Below are 19,198 nucleotides of genomic sequence, written 5' to 3'. Positions count from 1 at the left end.
CTCGGGAGGGTGGAGCCCAGAACCCTGGTCCTGGCTCTGTTATAAGCTCCAGGTCCCCAACTGGATTTTTGTAAACAATGAGGAAACTGAAAAGCCAACTCCCCTGGAGCCCCTCAACCTGCCTGGTTGAGAACCCTGCATCCTTCACCTGGTGGGGTACCACATTACCACTATATATATATATATATATGCATTCAGTGTAGACTATACATATAGTGCAGAGTATTTAATCCAGTGCATTGAAGTGGTTAAGTGGAACCCTATGACAGAATTAAGAAAACAAATGGCATGTCCCCCCCCCCCCCCCAATCCATAACAGGCCCTTTGGGTCTGGTATCGATTTTTAAGGAGAACTCCACGCCAAACTTAAAAATAAAATTGATGTGGGGTTCCCCTCAAAATCCATGTCAGAACCAAAGAAACACCCCCCCCGAACCATACCAGACTGCTTGCCTTCAACATGGGGAGGGTACCCTCGGGTCCCCCCCAAAGCACCTTGTCCACATGTTGATGGGGACAAGGACCTCTTCCCGACAACACTGGCCATTGGTTGTTGGGGTCTGCGGGTGGGGGGCTTATCAGAATCACCAGGGGGCACCCAAATCCCAGCCCCCCCTATATGAATGGATATCGGGTACATTGTACCCCTACCCATTCACCAAAAAAAGGTGTCAAAAAGTAAAAACCACAATAGACGGTTTTTGACAATTCCTTTATTTTTAAAAAAGGGGACGGAACCATACCAGACCACATGCCCTCAATATTGGTAGGTGGGTGCTTTGGGGCAGGGGTGATGTCCCCAGATGGCCACACCCCATGGCTATATAAGAACTGGCAGACATCAGAGATGACACAAAGTCAGGAGCCAGCACTAGAAGAGGACCAGGTCGGCGGCAAAGAAGATAGCAGCGGCGGAAAAGATAGCATCAGAAGAGAAAGAGAACACAGCCCCGGAATAGAACACAGCATCGGAGGGAGAAGACAGCAGCGGAAGAGAAGACCAGACGAAGAACACAGTGGTGGTGTAACCAGAGAAAGAAGACATGTTAAAGCTAAGACGTGGGACATTCTTCGCTTTAAATTTTTAATAAAGCACTTGTCAAAAACTCTCTCGTTTTTATTTTCACGACACTGCTTTTTTTAGGGTTGAATGGGTAGTGGTACAATGTACTCCATACTCATTCACACGGGGGGGGGGGGGGGGGGGGTCTGGGGATCCCTTGTTAAAGGGTACTTCCAGATTCCGATAAGCCTCATGCCCGCAGACCCCCACAACCACCTCCCAGGTTTTTCGGGAAGAGGTCAAAGGATCTGGTAAGGATCTGGTATGGATCTGGGGGGGCCCACACCATTTAAAAAAAAAAATTGCCGGGTGGTTTCCCCTCAAGATCCTCAGAACACAAGTTGCACCACAAGTTGGATCAGTTAAGATGATGATCCTGACTTCTATTAAAATCAATGGGCTGAAATCATTCCCAAGTCGGTCAAAAGTAGTGCAGGAAGCATTTTCAAAATCAGACACAAGTTGGACCAGTTAAGACGGCTCTCATAAGAGAACCATTCGTTTTGACATGTTATGTGACTTGTTCTCTGGAAGTCGGAGTACATGTCAAACCAGTGTGAACCGGCCCTTAGGCCTAATTCACACCTATGCATTTTTAGTGCTTTTTGCATTTTGCAGCTTTGCTCTACAGAACGCTTTCCATTGGAAACCATGTTAAATGGACTGTAGCACAAATCTGAAAAATGCAAAAAGCACAAAATATGCATAGGTGTGAATCCAGCCTTAGTCCTACTTTATGTAATTATTTTGTAAATAATTAAATGGATCGGATTAGTTCTGCCTAAAGACCTGGTTGGGATTCCAGCCCTGGGATCTACTCCTCTGCTGACCACTTAGTGACCGGTCGGCTCTATTGCGCGAAACGACGTACCTGTACGTCATTTTGTGCAATAGCCAGTGGGGGAGTGGGGGCGTGCATACGCTAATTGACCAGAGGTGGAGCCAATCAGCTGGTCTGGTGGACGCGATGCCCGCCGGCCACCCGGGATCGCTCCCCGGAGACACAGAACGGTGATCTACCAATGTAAACAAGGCAGAATTGCTGTCCTGACAGGAATGAACAGAGTGATCTTGTGTTCCTGCTAAGCAGGAATACAAGTCTATTAGAAGTCTATTAGAGCCTCAAAACAAAAAAACGACAAAAACAAAAAAAAACACACCCCACTGGAATCCATGCATCCTGCGACCCGCATGTAGATTAGGGGGCAGGATGCATGGATGGGGGGGCGGCACCCCAGCGTCCCTTATGGAGTGGCCGCCACTGACCCCTTTCCAGACAGTGTCATCAGTACAGTGACAGTGTATATTTTTAGCACTGATCACTGTAATAATGTCACTGGTTCCCAAAAATGTGTCAAAAGTGTCAGTTAGGAGTCTGATCTGAATGCCGCAATGTCGCAGTCCCACTAAAAATCGCTGATCACCGCCATTACTAGTAAAGAAATAAATATTTTTTTTAAATGTCATAAAAGTATACCATAGTTTGTAGACGTGATAACTTTTGCACAAACCAATCAATATACGCATATTGAGATCTCTTTTTTTTTTTTAACAAAAATATGTAGCAGAATACATATTGGCCTAAACTGATGAAGAAATTCGATTTTTATTTATTTTTTATTGGGAAGAATAGCAGAAAGTAAAAAACGTTTTTTTTTTTTTTTTATTGTCTATATTTTATTTGTTTATAGTGCATAAAATAAAAACGACATAGGTGATCAAATACCACCATAAGAAAGCTCTATTTGTGGGAATAAAAAGGACATCTGTCTTATCTAGGTACAGCGTCACACGATTGTAATTGTCAGTTAAAGTAACACAAAAGCAGTTAAAGCAATTATCAGTTAAAGTAACGCAGTGCGCAAAAAGGTCAGAAGGGGTAAATCCTTCTGGGGCTGAAGTGGTTAAGCCAGCAATTATTTCCCAAAGCTCCCCAGGTTTTCTTTTGTACACTCTTGTACATATCGTGGCTACTAGCAGAGTAACAATCCGTCACCATGGTAACCACAACTTTTCTATGATTGGTTCATCCGACTGACAGTCTGGGGAAGAGGTGGGACTTCCTGAATTGGCTGGGTGGGCTGCTGTCAGCAGTGTTGTTGTCACGTGAGTGACATGTGAGTCGGGGCTGACAGCTCGTATAGGAGTGAGCACAGTACAGTGTAAGAATACATACACCGGGCTGGGCACAGCAGGGAGCCGCCCTATGGTGCTGTGTGTGAGTCTCATGGTGACTTGCAGAGTGTCAGCGATCACACAGCACACACACAGCCCTCGATCCGCCCTCCCATACACTGCTCTCTATGGTGTTACTGCTGAATCATGGTGAGCAAGGGGAAGCTGAGAGTTTAAAAAGACTGGAGCGGCTGTGCAGTGCTATCACCCCCAGCACCGTCCCTGCACACACACCCAGGCAGGTAAGTGTGCCTGCTACAGCTCAGATCACCCTATGGGATCTCTTTATTAATGTACTTACCTACGATTTAGCTTACAGTAGGTTCACACATCAGAGATCGCTTCTTCATTCTTACTGTGTTTGTACACAGGCTCTTTGACACCTTTTCGGGTGAGACTTTTATGGGCCAATTAACCCTGCCACTGCCAGGACCATTTTTTTTTTTTTTTTTTACACATGTTTGAAATGATCGTTTTAGGTAGGGGTTGACAGATATCGTTTTTTCAGGGCCAATACCGATTTTTCGGCTGCCTATTAGACATGTGCGCCGTCAATAAATTTGTTTTGTTCCGTTTCGTTTCCTACTAAAATTAATTTGTATTTCGAAATTCAGTTCAGATTCGTATGAAATATGAATTTTTGTTAGATTCGTATACTTTTAGTAAAATAACGAAAGTTCGTTATAATGAATTTATCATTATGAGGGGTTTCCACCATCCCGGTGCTGTGCTGACTTCCTGGGTTTTTAACTTTAGGTTTGTTAACTTTTCATAAAAATAACAAATGTTCGTTATGATGAATTTATCATTATGAGGGGTTCACACCATCCTTGTGCTGTGCCGACTTCTTCTGATTGGTGAACAAAACACCAGTCATGTTTCTGTTAATAATTTGGATCCGAAATGCTGAAATTCGTTAACAAAATTTGGTATAAAATTAGAGGTCGACCGATATGGGTTTTTCTCTGGCCGATGCCGATATTTAGAAATCATGGCGGCCGATAGCCGATATATGATGCCGATTTTTTTGGGCCGATATGTTAGGCCGATTTTATTTTATTTTATTTTTTTTTTCCTTTTTTATTATTTTTTTTTTTTTTAATCCCCCCTTGATCTAACACACCTTTCCCACTGGGGCGTTTTTCAGGTGCTTTTGGGCTAAAAATAGCGCCTGTAAAGTGCCTGCAAAATGGCTCCCCTGCAATCTGTGTGAAAGACAGAGTGCTTTCACACTGAGGCGATGCGCTGGCAGGATCTTAAAAAAAAAAAGTCCTGCAAGCAGCACGTTTGGAGTGGTGTATACCGCTCCTCCACCACTCCTGCCCATTGATATGAATGGGCACCACTGCCGAAGCGCATGCAATGAGATTTGGCAGCAGTGCTTCATGGGCGCATTTAACCTCTTCCTTGGCCGCTAGCTGGGTTATATGTGCCCCACTAGCAGCCAAATAGCACCGCTAAAATTATGGTAAAGAGCCGCTAAAACTTGCGTTTTACCATCAACGTCTGCTCGCTCCTGTGTGAAAGCAGTCTTCATAAGTGATACAGAAAATATCTTACATTTAAACATTTATTAAACAAAACAAACCTCCAATCAGTTTACTTGTATGTATAATTTAGGCCCCTTTCACACTAACGTCCCGTTCAGGCCCGCCTGTCAGTTTTTCAGGCAGACCTGAACTGGTGCTCCATAGAGCTCTATGGAGCGTCGGATGTCAGCGGTGACATTTCCGCTGACATCCGACCCGCTCCGATCCGAAAAAGTGTAACGGAGGAAAAAGCTATTTTTCCATCCGTCTGCGGATCGGATCGGGTGACGACGGGCACTGTGGTCCGTCGTCATCCGATCTCCCATAGGGGAGAGCGGCGCTGTGACAGGTCCGTCCCTGCGCAGTGTGCAGAGACGGACCTGTCATCTACCTGCTCAGCGGGGATCGACGGAGTGATCCCCGCTGAGCAAACGGATATCCACGGGGCGGATCAGAACTGATTCGCCCCGTGTGAAAGGACCCTTAGATTAAAAAAAAAATGGGCTAACTTTACTGTTTTTATTTTATTTTTATTTTTTAAATAGTGTATTTTTTTCCCAAAAAAATGCATTTGAAAGACCTCTGTGCAAATGCCATGTGACATAAAATATTGCAACAACCACTATTTTATTCCCTAGGATCTCTGCTAAAAAAATATATATAATTTTTGGGGGGGTCTAAGTGATTTTCTGGCAGAAAATACAGGATTTTTACTTGTAAGCAACAAGTGTCAGAAAAGATTTAGTCTTTAAATGGTTAAACTGAGAACTTCTACACAGAGATGACTTCATTCATTCAAGTGTAAACATTGTATCATTTTGTTCTTTTCTTGGCAGCCTGCCCAGAGAGGAGGAAGACGTTTCTATGGCAACTTACACTGACTTCTATTACAGAAGTCATTTCAAAGTCCTGCTGTAGTTCTAAATCGGCTTTTTATCAGCACAATCGGCCGATGCCGATTATTTAAAAAACGGCAAATATCGGCCGATATATCGGTCGACCTCTATATAAAATTCGTAAGCATTGAATTTCCCGTAGGGTTTCCACCATCTCTGTGCTGAGTTCCCGGATCTGAGTGTACACCCGCTGTGCCCATTATGAGGGGTTCCCATCATCCCTGTGCTGACCTCCTGGGGTTTTAACTTTTAGGTTTGTTAACTTTTCGTAACAATTACGAATTTTTATTATGAATTTGGATCCGAAATTCGTAAACGAAATTTCATACAGAATTCGTATGCATAAAAATGTGTATTTTGTACGTAATTAATTGCACATGTCTACTGCCTATCAGGCCGATAGCCCATATCTGGTGCCGATATTCTGTAGATTTAAACTTTCAATTTTTGAACAAAGCCGATCTGCGGCCGGACGACATGGTGGCTGGTTTGCCTGGGCCTTCCAGTGGGACGAGAGACCTGGGCAGGGCAGGGCAGTGTGTGTGTGGGGGGGGGGGGGGGGTAGGGTAATGTCCCCTCCTGCTGCTTGTAATAACAGCCGAGTTATTACAAGAGAGTTGACTTTCCGCTCTAAACAACGGTACCAGGGTGATGCCAGCAGCTGCATGCTTCACCCTGGTACAACCCCTTAAAGCAATATCCGTAAGTTTGTGACCAATGCTTCAAAAAAAAAAAAAATGAATATCGACCACACAGATAATCGGCTGGCCCCTAGTTTTAAGTCTGAAGATTTGTTAAATCCCCACTAAACATTATATATTTTTAAAAGCAAGGACCCAGGAGAATAAATTAGTGGTAGTTCCATTTTTATTTTATAATAATTGTTTTGTATAACAGCCTATCAATTGCAAGATTAATAATGAATACTCTAAAGTTAAAGTATACCTAAAGGCAAAAGTGTTTTTTTTTTTTTTATTTATATATTATTATTATTTTTTTTTTAGCTTTGCATAGAGTGGAAAGGGATAAGAACCCAATTTTTATTTCTGTCTCTGCCACCCCTTAGGGAGATTCACCCTCTCCAATTGTCCTGTTTACCATTGTCATTGAAAGTGAAAATAAAAGAAAATCCCAAATGGGTTGTCCTTAGAAAAGTAATAGAGGAGACACTAGTTCTAGTGAACTAGGGGGTCCCCAGGGTATTCCCTTAATTTGCAGTGATTTTTTTCTCCCTTCCTGTCTTGGCTATGGGACAGAAAGTGAAGGGAATCTCTGCAAAGGGACACCAATGGCAAAAAGAGGTTATAACCCTCCCTTACTCTATCCAAAATGGGGAAAAAACAACAACTTTTGCCTACTTTAAAGTGCTACTAAACCCAGGACCCTGCATTCACTATATTTGGTCTCCCATAGTAAACAGAAAATGCAATAGTTTTGGTAAATATAATCTGCTAAATACATTTTCTCATCAGCAATATATAGCAGTCTTGTGATTTCTATCAGTGTCTGGTTAAAGCTTGAAGGAGGAGTTTTCATTCTCCCCTGATTGTCCAATGAGGCTGCAGGATCCATGAGCCTCTGTCTGGACAGTGCTGATTGGCCCTGTGCTGGTCACATGCACTCTCCCAAGAAAAACCAATGCACATTAAACTGAGCATGTGCAGAGTCCAAGGTTCTGTACTATCAGCAGACTCATTGGGGAGAGGGGAAGAAGGGGAGGATCAGAGGAGACAGGATCAAACAGCCTTTTTACACAGTGCAGAGGATTAACTTCTTGGGTTCCACAGTAAGTATAACAAGCATGCTTTACTGCATATACAGACTGATTTTACTGTTGTGGGGTTAGTAACACATTAAAGCAGAGCTTCACGCAAAAGGAGAAGAATGGGGTCGTGCTGCGCTTTCTGAATGGTCCCGCCGTCTTCTGCAACAAACACACAGGTCCCAGAAGGCAGCGGGGCAGAAGAAGGGGTCGGATATGACATAGATCGCTGTGCGGTGACCTTATCAGGAAGTGGGAGCGAGTATGTGTCAAAACCAGGTACCCCCCTCCCAAAAAAGTGACAAATGTGGCAATGAAGGGGGGGAGGGAGTGAACAAGTGGAGCTTCCCCTTTTGGGTGGAGCTTCGCTTTAAAGTGTAAAGTGTTCGCTTTTACAGAAAATCTGTACGGTGAACTTACACTGGATCCCCTTCCCATCGCACCCGGTCACGCTAACCCGGAGTCTGGCAATCGCTATTCTGACAGATCGTATAGACGCTTTACTGGTCTGGGGATTTGAAATCCCCGCAGCTTTCTCTCCTCTTCGTTTGCGGTGACAGGACGGGCTATGCAGAGTCTGGTTGGCGCCATGCGTGTGATGGCGCCGACCAATTTGACAGCTCCTAAATGTACTTCCTGATGAGGTACGTTTAGGAGATTAAGCCTTGGGGATTTCTGCGGCTATACGAGGTCTCCTACCGAATGATCACTGGGCTCCAGGTTATCGGGACCCGGGGGGGGGGGGGGGGGGGATGAGGAGGTGGTCCAGTATAAGTTCACCTTACCAAATCTTTTAGACCTCTTGACATCATAAGCCGGAACTCCCTTTGTACATTTCACTTCCAGGTTCATTCTAGCTTGAGGAGATAATTTCTTTCCAGTAGAAGTTGTGTGGATGGGTTGGAGCTCGACCTTCTCTGCAAAACTCAATATTTGCATCCCAGGTGCTTCAGGAGGCATGTAAGGGTACACAAGTCCATCTGTGGGTCCTTATTTATTGACATATAAGTAGGTTTGCATCTGTATACTCGCATCAAGTTTACCGTACTTTTATTTTGGCTTCCTGTAAAGATCTCTGGCATGCTCAGTGGAATGCATTCATCATGTTCTCAGAATGTTTTTTCTTTTTTAATTTAGTTAACAAAATAAACACAGGAATTGGAATATCCTGCCCCGTAGTTCATGCTTATAAGAACAGTCATCGGTTTGCTTTTGTGGAGGCTTTTTGGAAGCAGTGCACTGAATTCTCCAGCTGAAACTGTTGACACGTGTTACAGACCCCACTACTCCAACCAGGATCCCAACGTGTGTATGTGCTCTCAAGTTGGAAGGATGGCCTCTAGAAAAGTGGCGAAGACAGTCCTGAGCGTGGAGCAGTCAGAGGGAGTTGGTGCCCTAGTACGGAGGAGTATTGGTAGACCTGAGGTATGACATTTACATTTTTATTAGATACATGGATACATAACAAAATTAAGAAAACATTGTTCTTGTGCCTAAAAAATAGAAAGGTTGGTTGTCTGTATTGTGCTCTGCAGGCTTTAACATCACCGGCCGGATTTAAAGAAATCCACTGAGAGCAGAGTGAACGTTGTCTCTATACACTATTGTCAAAAGTATTGGAACACCTGCCTTTACACGCACATGAACTTTAATGGCATCCCTGTCTTAGTCTTTAGGGTTCAATATTAAATTGGCCCACCCTTTGCAGCTATAACAGCTTCAATTCTTCAGGGAAGAAGAAGGTGTCCACAAGGTTCAGGTGAGTCAAGTTCCTCCATCCCAAACTCACTCATCCATGTCTTTATGAACCTTGCTTTGTTCACTGATGTGCAGTCATGTTAGAACAGGAACTGGCCATCCCCAAACTGTTCCCACAAAGTTGGGAGCATGAAAATGTCTTGGTATGCTGACTCATTAAGGCCCTGAAAAACAACCCCACACCATAATCCTATCACCACCAAATAATTTGGACCAGTGCACAAAGCAAGGTCCATAAAGACATGGCTGAGCGAGTTTGGGGGGGGGGGGAACTTGACCAGCCTGCATAGAGCCCTGACTTCAACCCGATAGAACGGTTATGGCAAACCCTGGCACCCCGGATGTTTTGGAACTACATTTCTACTCTGCAGTGTAGTTGAGCATCATGGGAAATGTAGTTCCAAAACATCTGGGGTGCCAAGGTTCGCCATAAATGCGATAGAACATCTTTGGTATGAATTCAAGTGGAGACAGTGAGCCAGGCCTTCTTTTCCAACAATAGTGCCTGACCTCACAAATGCACTTCTGGAAGAATTGTCAAACATTCCCATAGACGCAATCCTAAACTTTGTGGACAGCCATCCCAAAGTTGAAGCTGTTAATAGCTGCAAAGCGTGGGCAAACTCAATATTGAAGCCTATGGATTAAGACTTGGATTCCACTAAAGATCATGTGCGTGTAAAGGCAGGTGTCACAATACTTTTGACAATATAGGGTAAGTCAATTACACTTAAACCTCTTTTATGTTCAAACTTAAAAGCTAATGCTGACCTTACACCTGATGAACTTTATTCAAACATTAGGACAAAAAATATATAAAAATCACTTTTCTGATCATTTGATGGTGACTTTATGGATTTGACTAATTTTTAATGACTTTGTTTGAGTACGAAGTCAATGTCTTGATTTGTAGAATGAACATTCTACTTCGGGATGTAAGGGATTCTAAAGGTATTTTCCCAAGTCGTCTTCCAGGGCAGCATCTGAGAGATAGGGCTCCTCCCACCTAACCCAGGAAACACATCCTTCACCATTTTAACCAGTTGCCGACCGCCGCACGCCGATGTACGTCGGTACAATGGCACGGGCAGGCATAAGGACATACATGTACGTCCCTTGCCTCCCGCGGGTCGGGGGCCCGATCGGGCCCCCGCCCGGTGCCTGCGGCGGTCGGTATTCGTTCGGGAGCGATCCCGGACGAGGGGACGGCCATTCATTCATGGCCACCCCCTCGCGATCGCTCCCGACGAATAGAAATCCCCGGTGACATCACTTCCTCTCCTGTAATGTAAACACAGGAGAGGAAGTGATGTATTCTCTCCTCCGTGTCGGTATTTTTCGTTCCGACACGGAGGAGAGCGGATCAGTAAGTTGCACAAACACTCACACACACACAGTAGAACATGCCAGGCACACTCACACCCCCCCTTTACCCCCCGATCACCCCCCCAATTACCCCTGCCCCCCAGTCACAGTGACACCAATGTCATTTTTTTTTTTTTTTTTTTTTTTTTTTTTGCATTGGTGTCATTTGTGACTGTAATAACTGTTAGGGCAGTTAGAGTTAGCCCCCTTTAGTTCTAATGTACCCCCCTAACCCCCCCAATAAAGGTTTAACCCCGTGATCACCCCCCGTCGCCAGTGTCACTAAGGCTGGGTTCACATTGCAGCGGTTTATGAGAACGAATGTGATTCGCACCGCACTGCAGTGCAAATCACATCCGATCTCTGTGCGATTCGAGTTCAGCCATTCGCCGCACCCGCCGCACCCGCCACACCCGCCGCACCCGCCGCAAATTCGCACGGGACCCTTTTTTTGGCCCGCAGCAGAATCGGATCGCATGGGTGTTCACACCATGCGATCCGAGTTTGCAGATCGCACTGCGATATGCGAACTGATCTGGGGGTGTCAGTAACATTTCACTGACACTCCCAGCAGTTCGCATAGGGCAGTGTGAACTGCCGCCGGGAGGCATGCGATGCGGGAACCCGCCGCGGATTCGCGGCGTTTCCGCATCGCTCCAGTGTGAACCCAGCCTAATAAGCGATCATTTTTCTGATCGCCGTATTAGTGTCACAGGTGACGCTAGTTAGGCAGGTAGGTATTTAGGTTCGCCGCAGCTTTTTATAGCGCCAGGGACCCCCATATACTACCGCATAAAGCCCCCTGATTGCCCCCTAGTTAACCCTTTCACCAGTGATCACCATATAACTGTTACAGGTGACGCTGGTTGGTTAGTTATTTTTTTATAGTTTCAGGGCACCCGCCATTTATTACCTAATAAAGGTTTAACCCCCTGATCACCCGGCGGGTGTCATTTGTGACTAATAACTGTTAGGGCAGTTAGGGTTAGCCCCCTTTAGTTCTAAGGTACCCCCCTAACCCCCCCAATAAAGGTTTAACCCCGTGATCACCCCCCGTCGCCAGTGTCACTAAGGCTGGGTTCACATTGCAGCGGTTTATGAGAACGGATGTGATTCGCACCGCACTGCAGTGCAAATCACATCCGATCTCTGTGCGATTCGAGTTCAGCCATTCGCCGCACCCGCCGCACCCGCTGCAAATTCGCACGGGACCCTTTTTTTGGCCCGCAGCAGAATCGGATCGCATGGGTGTTCACACCATGCGATCCGAGTTTGCAGATCGCACTGCGATATGCGAACTGATCTGGGGGTGTCAGTAACATTTCACTGACACTCCCAGCAGTTCGCATAGGGCAGTGTGAACTGCCGCCGGGAGGCATGCGATGCGGGAACCCGCCGCGCATTCGTGGCGTTCCCGCATCGCTCCAGTGTGAACCCAGCCTAATAAGCGATCGTTTTTCTGATCGCTGTATTAGTGTCACAGGTGACGCTAGTTAGGCAGGTAGGTATTTAGGTTCGCTGCAGCTTTTTATAGCGCCAGGGACCCCCATATACTACCGCATAAAGCCCCCTAATTGCCCCCTAGTTAACCCTTTCACCAGTGATCACCATATAACTGTTACAGGTGACGCTGGTTGGTTAGTTATTTTTTTATAGTTTCAGGGCACCCGCCATTTATTACCTAGTCTCACTAGTGTACCCCTAAATTTAGGGGTGTCTACTTTCCAAAATGGGGTCATTTGGGGGGGGTTTGTGCCATCTTGGCATTTTATGGCCTTCAAAACTGTAACGCCCTTAGAAAGCCTGAAGGCGGTGCTTGGTTTTCGGGGCCCCGTACGCGGCTAGGCTCCCAAAAAGTCCCACATATGTGGTATCCCCATACTCAGGAGAAGCAGCAGAATTTATTTTGGGGTGTCATTTCACATATGCCCATGGCATGCGTGAGCAATATATCATTTAGTGACAACTTTGTGAAAAAAAAAAAAAAAAAAAAAAGTTTGTAATTTTCCCGCAACTTGTGGCAAAATATAAAATATTCCATGGACTCAACATGCCTCTCAACAAATAGCTTGGGGTGTCTACTTTCTAAAATGGGGTCATTTGTGGGGGTTTTGTGCCATCTTGGCATTTTATGGCCTTCAAAACTGTAATAGGTAGTGAGGAGTGAAATCAAAAAATTACGCCCTTAGAAAGCCTGAAGGCGGTGCTTGGTTTTCGGGGCCCCGTACGCGGCTAGGCTCCCAAAAAGTCCCACATATGTGGTATCCCCGTACTCAGGAGAAGCAGCAGAATTTATTTTGGGGTGTCATTTCACATATGCCCATGGCATGCATGAGCAATATATCATTTAGTGACAACTTTGTTAAAAAAAAAATAAAAAAAAAAAAGTTTGTAATTTTCCCGCAACTTGTGGCAAAATATAAAATATTCCATGAACTCAACATGCCTCTCAGCAAATAGCTTGGGGTGTCTACTTTCTAAAATGGGGTCATTTGTGGGGGTTTTGTGCCATCTTGGCATTTTATGGCCTTCAAAACTGTAATAGGTAGTGAGAAGTGAACTCAAAAATTTACGCCCTTAGAAAGCCTGAAGGCGGTGCTTGGTTTTCGGGGCCCCGTACGCGGCTAGGCTCCCAAAAAGTCCCACATATGTGGTATCCCCATACTCAGGAGAAGCAGCAGAATTTATTTTGGGGTGTCATTTCACATACGCCCATAGCATGTGTGAGCAATATATCATTTAGTGACAACTTTGTGTAAAAAAAAAAAAAAATTTTTTTTTTTGTCATTATTCAATCGCTTGAGGCAAAAAAATAAAATATTCAATGGGCTCAACATGCCTCTTATCAATTTCCTTAGGGGGTCTACTTTCCAAAATGGGGTCATTTGGGGGGGTTTTGTACTGCCCTGCCATTTTAGCACCTCAAGAAATGAGATAGGCAGTCGTAAACTAAAAGCTGCGTAAATTCCAGAAAACGTACCTTAGTTTGTAGATGTGACAACTTTTGCGCAAACCAATAAATATACAATTATTGACTTTTTTTTTACCAAAGACATGTGGCTGAATACATTTTGGCCTAAATGTATGACTAAAATTGAGTTTATTGGATTTTTCTAATAACAAAAAGTAGAAAATATCATTTTTTTTCAAAATTTGCGGTCTTTTTACGTTTATATCGCAAAAAATAAAAATCGCAGAGGCAATCAAATACCATCAAAAGAAAGCTCTATTTGTGGGAAGAAAAGGACGCAAATTTTGTTTGGGTACAACATTGCATGACCGCGCAATTACCAGTTAAAGCAGCGCAGTGCCAAAGTGTAAAAAGACCTCTGGTCATTTACCAGCAAAATGGTCCGGTCTGAAAGTGGTTAAAAAGCCAATCACATACCTCATTGCCTCTGTTCTTGTGTTTCCTCTGGACCAACAGGAACTACAAGCAGTTTTTCTTCTAGGCTGTGCTGGTTACGAGGGCCTCTCTATCAGACTGCGTCCACAAGCCTCTAGGGATCTTGGGCAGCTCAGGACATTGGCGACTGTAGGCCCTCTCTGGGGGTTACTCCCTCTTTTTTGCCTGAGGTTTTGCTCCCATTGGGGGGTAAGCAACTGCCCCCCCCCCCCATCTGCAAGCACCCTGAGTGTCCCTCCCTCATTTCTGCAGAGAGAGGACACTGGTTTTTGGCTGCTGTGTTTTGGTCTGGAGCACAGGGTGGACCAAGATGGCGTTGTATTGCTCCTGAGACACGGTGACCTCACCACATTTGTGCCATCTTAGCGGAGGTATGAGTGGACGTGTGGTACGTCACAAGAAGGTGGCATTCTGACCACTGTTGTAGGGGTTTTTGATTCCTACTGTCTTCTGGTGCGTGGAGCATCTTTCCCATGGCCTACAGATGAATTAATTTCACAAGTCTTGACATCAGTATGGACAGATGAAGTGGTTCACCTCATTGGCTCCACAGAGCTGGCAGTTAGACTAGCATCTCTTACATCTACCAATCTCAAAACCCAGTGCTACCCACTCATGGCTGGTGCAAGGATTTTTGACACCCTAGACAAAACCTCATTTTGCCGCCCCCTTGGCTCCATCCCTTATTCCACACCATTTGCCCTGCCCATGTATACCCCACCTTTTTAATGAAGCTCCAATCAAATGCAACACACCAGCTCCCATTAAACGCAACCTCACCAGCGCCAATCAAAGAATGTTGGCTTGCTTCCATTCATTCAGGAGCCGGGACACAGGCCGAGTCCTCCGCCACCGCTACCTGCTGATGCTGAGATTCAGTTGCTTGCTGAAGAGAGTAGGAACACCAATGGCCGGGCGTTCTAGGCAGCATGCACCCTAGGCTGCCTAGTTTTGCCTCATGGTAGCACTGGCCCTGCACCCACTCCATCTGTCAGCAGCAGATCATTACAAGGTCACTATTTTTTAGCACAAGTGTCCCTGAAGGAAACTATCAAGCCATTTTGACTATTTAACCTCTGATTATCCTTTTCTTAACCTTCAGGTGCCGTTCACACTAGTGCAATTTCAAATGCGACTTGAGTTGCCCAGAATCGCACGGAAATCTCATTGTTTTCCATAGTAACTTTGCAACATATATATTTAGTACTTTTTATATCTTTAGCAATGTTAGCCCTCGCTGATTTTGTTAGGATCAGTAAAATGTGAAAATGGTTCCAGAACATCATTAGTTAAACGTTTCCTCCCATCCTCTCTTTAAATGTCCTCTGTGTTACCTTTAGCAATTGTTTAAAGTTGGCTACATGGAGTCCTGTGCCAGCTGCCATGCCGTAACTTGATTTTGTTTTGTTGTGGATTAACAAAGTAAATTTATGGGAAAGATGGAGCACATCCAAGAAAATTAATGAAAAGGATTTTCCATAGTAAAGGAAACCTGTAGTTAGAGAAACTTGCAAGTGGTAACCTCCCATTAGTTGCCTGCCAGTCTCTGGCCTCGGTGCTTTTTGAGACACTGACCTGGAATAGGTGTGTATTCATCCTTTGTTGTATCTCAGTACTGCTGGTTTCCTTTTATCTGTTTGCAACCATTTCTCGTCTTCATTTGTTGTCTTCATGCATACACTCCAGTGATCATTGCAACAGAGGACCATGCCTGTGTAATTGGAATGGTCACTTGGAATCCTACAGTATGTGTCAGGGTGACAACATAGAAGCAAAACTGTGAGACAGGGCATTGTCACCATATAACAGGAAGTTTCTAAGCCAGGATCTTCATGGCAAGATCACCAGGTATAATTTTAATGAAAGCTATAGAATAAAAATATTTTACCACATCCGCACCGCAGGCCATCATATGACGTCCTCAGCTTTTAGTGGTGATATCTGAATGATGCCTGCAGCTGCAGATATCCTCCAGATATAATTTTTTTTTCAGCCGGCAATTCCCTACACCATAACAACAATTATAATGGCTGTTCAGCCACTGGATCGTTCTTACCGCCACCCTCCCCCCCCCCCCCCCCCCCTCCGGTGCTTCTCTGGGCTCACTCAGGCAATTGGCGAGCCAGAGAAGGAATCCGCCGGCGCTGGAAGGAAGCCATAGAGAAAACAGATGGCAATCTCTATGACTCTCGGAGGTCTGGGCGCGACATTATGATGGAGGAAGTAAACAAAGCCGGAGACACAGCAGGAAAGCCTGAGATCCTTCTTTTTTTTTTTTTTATCTCAGTTTTTCCAGCCTGGAGGAGAGATGTCACCCCACATCTCTCCATAAAGGGGACCTGTCACGCACTATTCCTATTACAAGGCATGTTTACAAGTGAATACATTTTTTTTTTTAAAGTGAAAGTGTAAAAATAAAAAAAATGTAAATAAAATAAACAATAGAAAAAAAAATGTAAGTCCCCTCAAGCTCTTACGCAGAAGCGTATGCATACATAGATCACTCATGCATATGTAAACAACGTTAGAGCTAGAGCAATAATTCTAGCCAAAGATCTCCTTTGTAACGCTAAACATGTAACCTGTAAAAAAATGTAAAGCGTCGCCTATGGAGATTTTTAAGTACCAAAGTTTAGCGCCATACCACAAGTGTGCCCATTTTAAAGTGTGACATGTGAGGTATCTATTTACTCAGTGTAAAATCATCTGTCAAATTCTACAAAAAAATTGAGCTAACTTTACTGTTTTGTTTTTATTCATGAAAGTGTTTTTGTTTCGAAAAAAAATCGCATTTGAAATATTACTGTGCAAATACCGTTTGACAGTTGCACGACCGCCATTTTAGACCCTAGGGTGTCTGCTAAAATATTTGTGTGTGTGTGTGTGTGTGTGTGTGTGTGTGTGTGTGTGTATGTATGTGTATAAGGTGTTGGGGGAGGTGATTCTGGTGGCCCCAGCGGGTCCCAGAAGATCTGAATTTATCGAGATCATAAGGAGGGCAGTTGAAGTCCTTGGACTCTGCCATTATAGCCAGACCTTCTTGCACAGGGTCTTTTATTTCATCCTACTTTACAGACAAGGAGTTTAACAGGTTTGACTGTTGAATCCCACTCTATAAAAGATCGTTGGTGATCTCCTTCAGTAGTGTCTACTTTGACTAACGCCAGTAAGTTGGCTTCCAGAATCACTTACTATAGAATCTGGAAGGCATAGGTTTCTTGGTATGGATCCAGGGGTTGGCACTCCAGGAGGTATGTCAATAGGCAGGATTCCTGCATATGGGATCTGAAATGAAGCTGGCCTTGACTTTTATCAAGAGCCAGATCCAGGTCAATGTCAATGTCTTTTCCTACGGCCTCTTGCTTCCCATTCTTGGTGCGTAGCTTATTCAGGGGGTAACGCGGTTTATTCCCCGTATCAAGGCACCTCTAAATCCTTAGGATTTAAGATTGGTCTTGTCAGCTTTGTTAAATCAGCCGTTTGAACCTTACGAGAAATTCTCTTGGTTCTTTGACAAGAGAGATAATCTTTTGCTTGCCATTTCTTCTGCTAGAAGAGTATTGGAACTAATGGCTCTGTCTTGTAAAAGCCATATTTCATCATGTATAGGGACGAGGTGAGTTGATGTCCTCATCCTGAACTCTTACCAAAAGTGGGAACAGGTTTTCTTTTAAACCAAGATATTATTCTTCCTCCTTTCTCCCCAGAAGCCTTAATCTGGGGAAGAGAAAGCACTACAGTCTCTTGATGTAGTAAGAGCGATCAGAATCTATTTAAGGGTGACCGCTCAGGTTCGCAAAATACAGGTTTTGTTTGTACTGCCAGAGGGTCCAAGATATGGACAGGCAGAGTCAAGATCCATTATTTTCCAAATGGGTTTGTCAAGTGATTGTTCAAGCTTCAGCTTAAAGAAGAAAATTCTTCCTTCTCATATTAAGAGCATACTCATCCAGGGCGATTAGTGCCTCTTGGGTGATGCATCATCAGGCCTCTATGGCTCAGATCTGTAAGACCACAACATTGGTCTTTGGTTCAGATGTTTATGTGATTTTTTTTTCAAATCGATATTAAAGGTCATGAGGAGATTGCCTTTGGGCACAGCATATACTGCAGGGTGCAGTATGAGTCCTCTGGCCTCCTGTTTCCTTGATTCTGTCTCCACCCCCCCCCCCCTTCTTCTTATACACTTTGATTTGCTTGGCTACAGTAGTGAGAGGGGTTATATGGGGGAAGTTCACACCTTAAGGGGCGTGCCAGTGTCCAGCACCTGATAGTCCGATATAACCCACATACTATGGCGCTGTGTCCCCTGTTATACATCAAAGAAAAGGACTTTACAGGTAAGCTGTTTTAAAAATCCTAAAAAATATATATATATAATATAGGGATGCACCGAAATTCCGGCCGCCGAAACATGGCCTTTTTGTCAATTTGCCGAAAGAGAAAAACGGCCAATAATGGAGCCGAAAATGGGAGGGGTCAGGGCTCCGCCCCCTGCCCTTGGTGCCCCCTATCACAGGGGCTTCCTATAGCGAAGAAGACAGGAGAGTCCCAGGATTGGACGGGTGATCTGTCTATCAAAGTGCCCGGACAAGGGGGAGGGGCTGTATGTGACAGCGCGCAGCGGGAAACACACAGCTATTGAAATGAAAGCTGTGATGTTCCCAGTGCTCTAATCAACCGGGTGGCGGCTCTTCTCTCTCTTCCCTTCACAGGCTGGCTGCACTACTGGGGACACAGGCTGCAATGGGGACACTGGCTGGCTGCAATGGGGACACTGGCTGGCTGCAATGGGGACATTGGCTGACTGCACTCGGGACACTGGCTGGCTGCATCTGACAGGCACTGGTGAGGCTGCATTGATCTCTTGTATCATGTCCGCAGTCTTTGACCATCTCCTGTACCATTTCCCCAGTCTCTGACCATCTCCTGTACCATTTCCCCAGTCTCTGTCCATCTCCTGTACCATGTCCTCAGTCTCTGTCCATCTCCTGTACCATGTCCTCAGTCTCTGTCCATCTCCTGTACCATGTCCTCAGTCTCTGTCCATCTCCTGTACCATGTCCTCAGTCTCTGTCCATCTCCTGTACCATGTCCGCAGTCTCTGACCATCTCCTGTACCATGTCCTCAGTCTCTGACCATCTCCTGTACCATGTCCTCAGTCTCTGACCATCTCCTGTACCATGTCCCAAATCTCTGACCATCTCCTGTACCATTTTGTTACATTACAGCTTTTAGTTCAA

General features: G+C 44.9%; 1 protein-coding gene across 1 annotated transcript in view; it reads left to right on the top strand.

Annotated features, from left to right (window-relative positions):
• Positions 1 to 3,174: 3,174 nt before the first annotated feature.
• Positions 3,175 to 19,198, top strand: part of PIR (pirin) — an 82,881-nt gene continuing 66,857 nt past the window's right edge. The window contains exons 1-2 of the mRNA XM_077480234.1: positions 3,175 to 3,480; positions 8,563 to 8,850. Of these exons, the coding sequence (XP_077336360.1) occupies positions 8,608 to 8,850 (243 nt within the window). The 5' untranslated portion in view covers positions 3,175 to 3,480; positions 8,563 to 8,607. The remainder of the gene's footprint in view (positions 3,481 to 8,562; positions 8,851 to 19,198) is intronic.

Source organism: Lithobates pipiens, unplaced genomic scaffold (genome assembly GCF_037356315.1).
Source record: "Lithobates pipiens isolate NorthernLeopardFrog02 unplaced genomic scaffold, aLitPip1_a1.2 Scaffold_16, whole genome shotgun sequence".
Classification (NCBI taxonomy): domain Eukaryota; kingdom Metazoa; phylum Chordata; class Amphibia; order Anura; family Ranidae; genus Lithobates; species Lithobates pipiens.
Note: the sequence above shows the minus strand (reverse complement) of the source record. Positions and strands in the feature narration are given on the sequence as shown.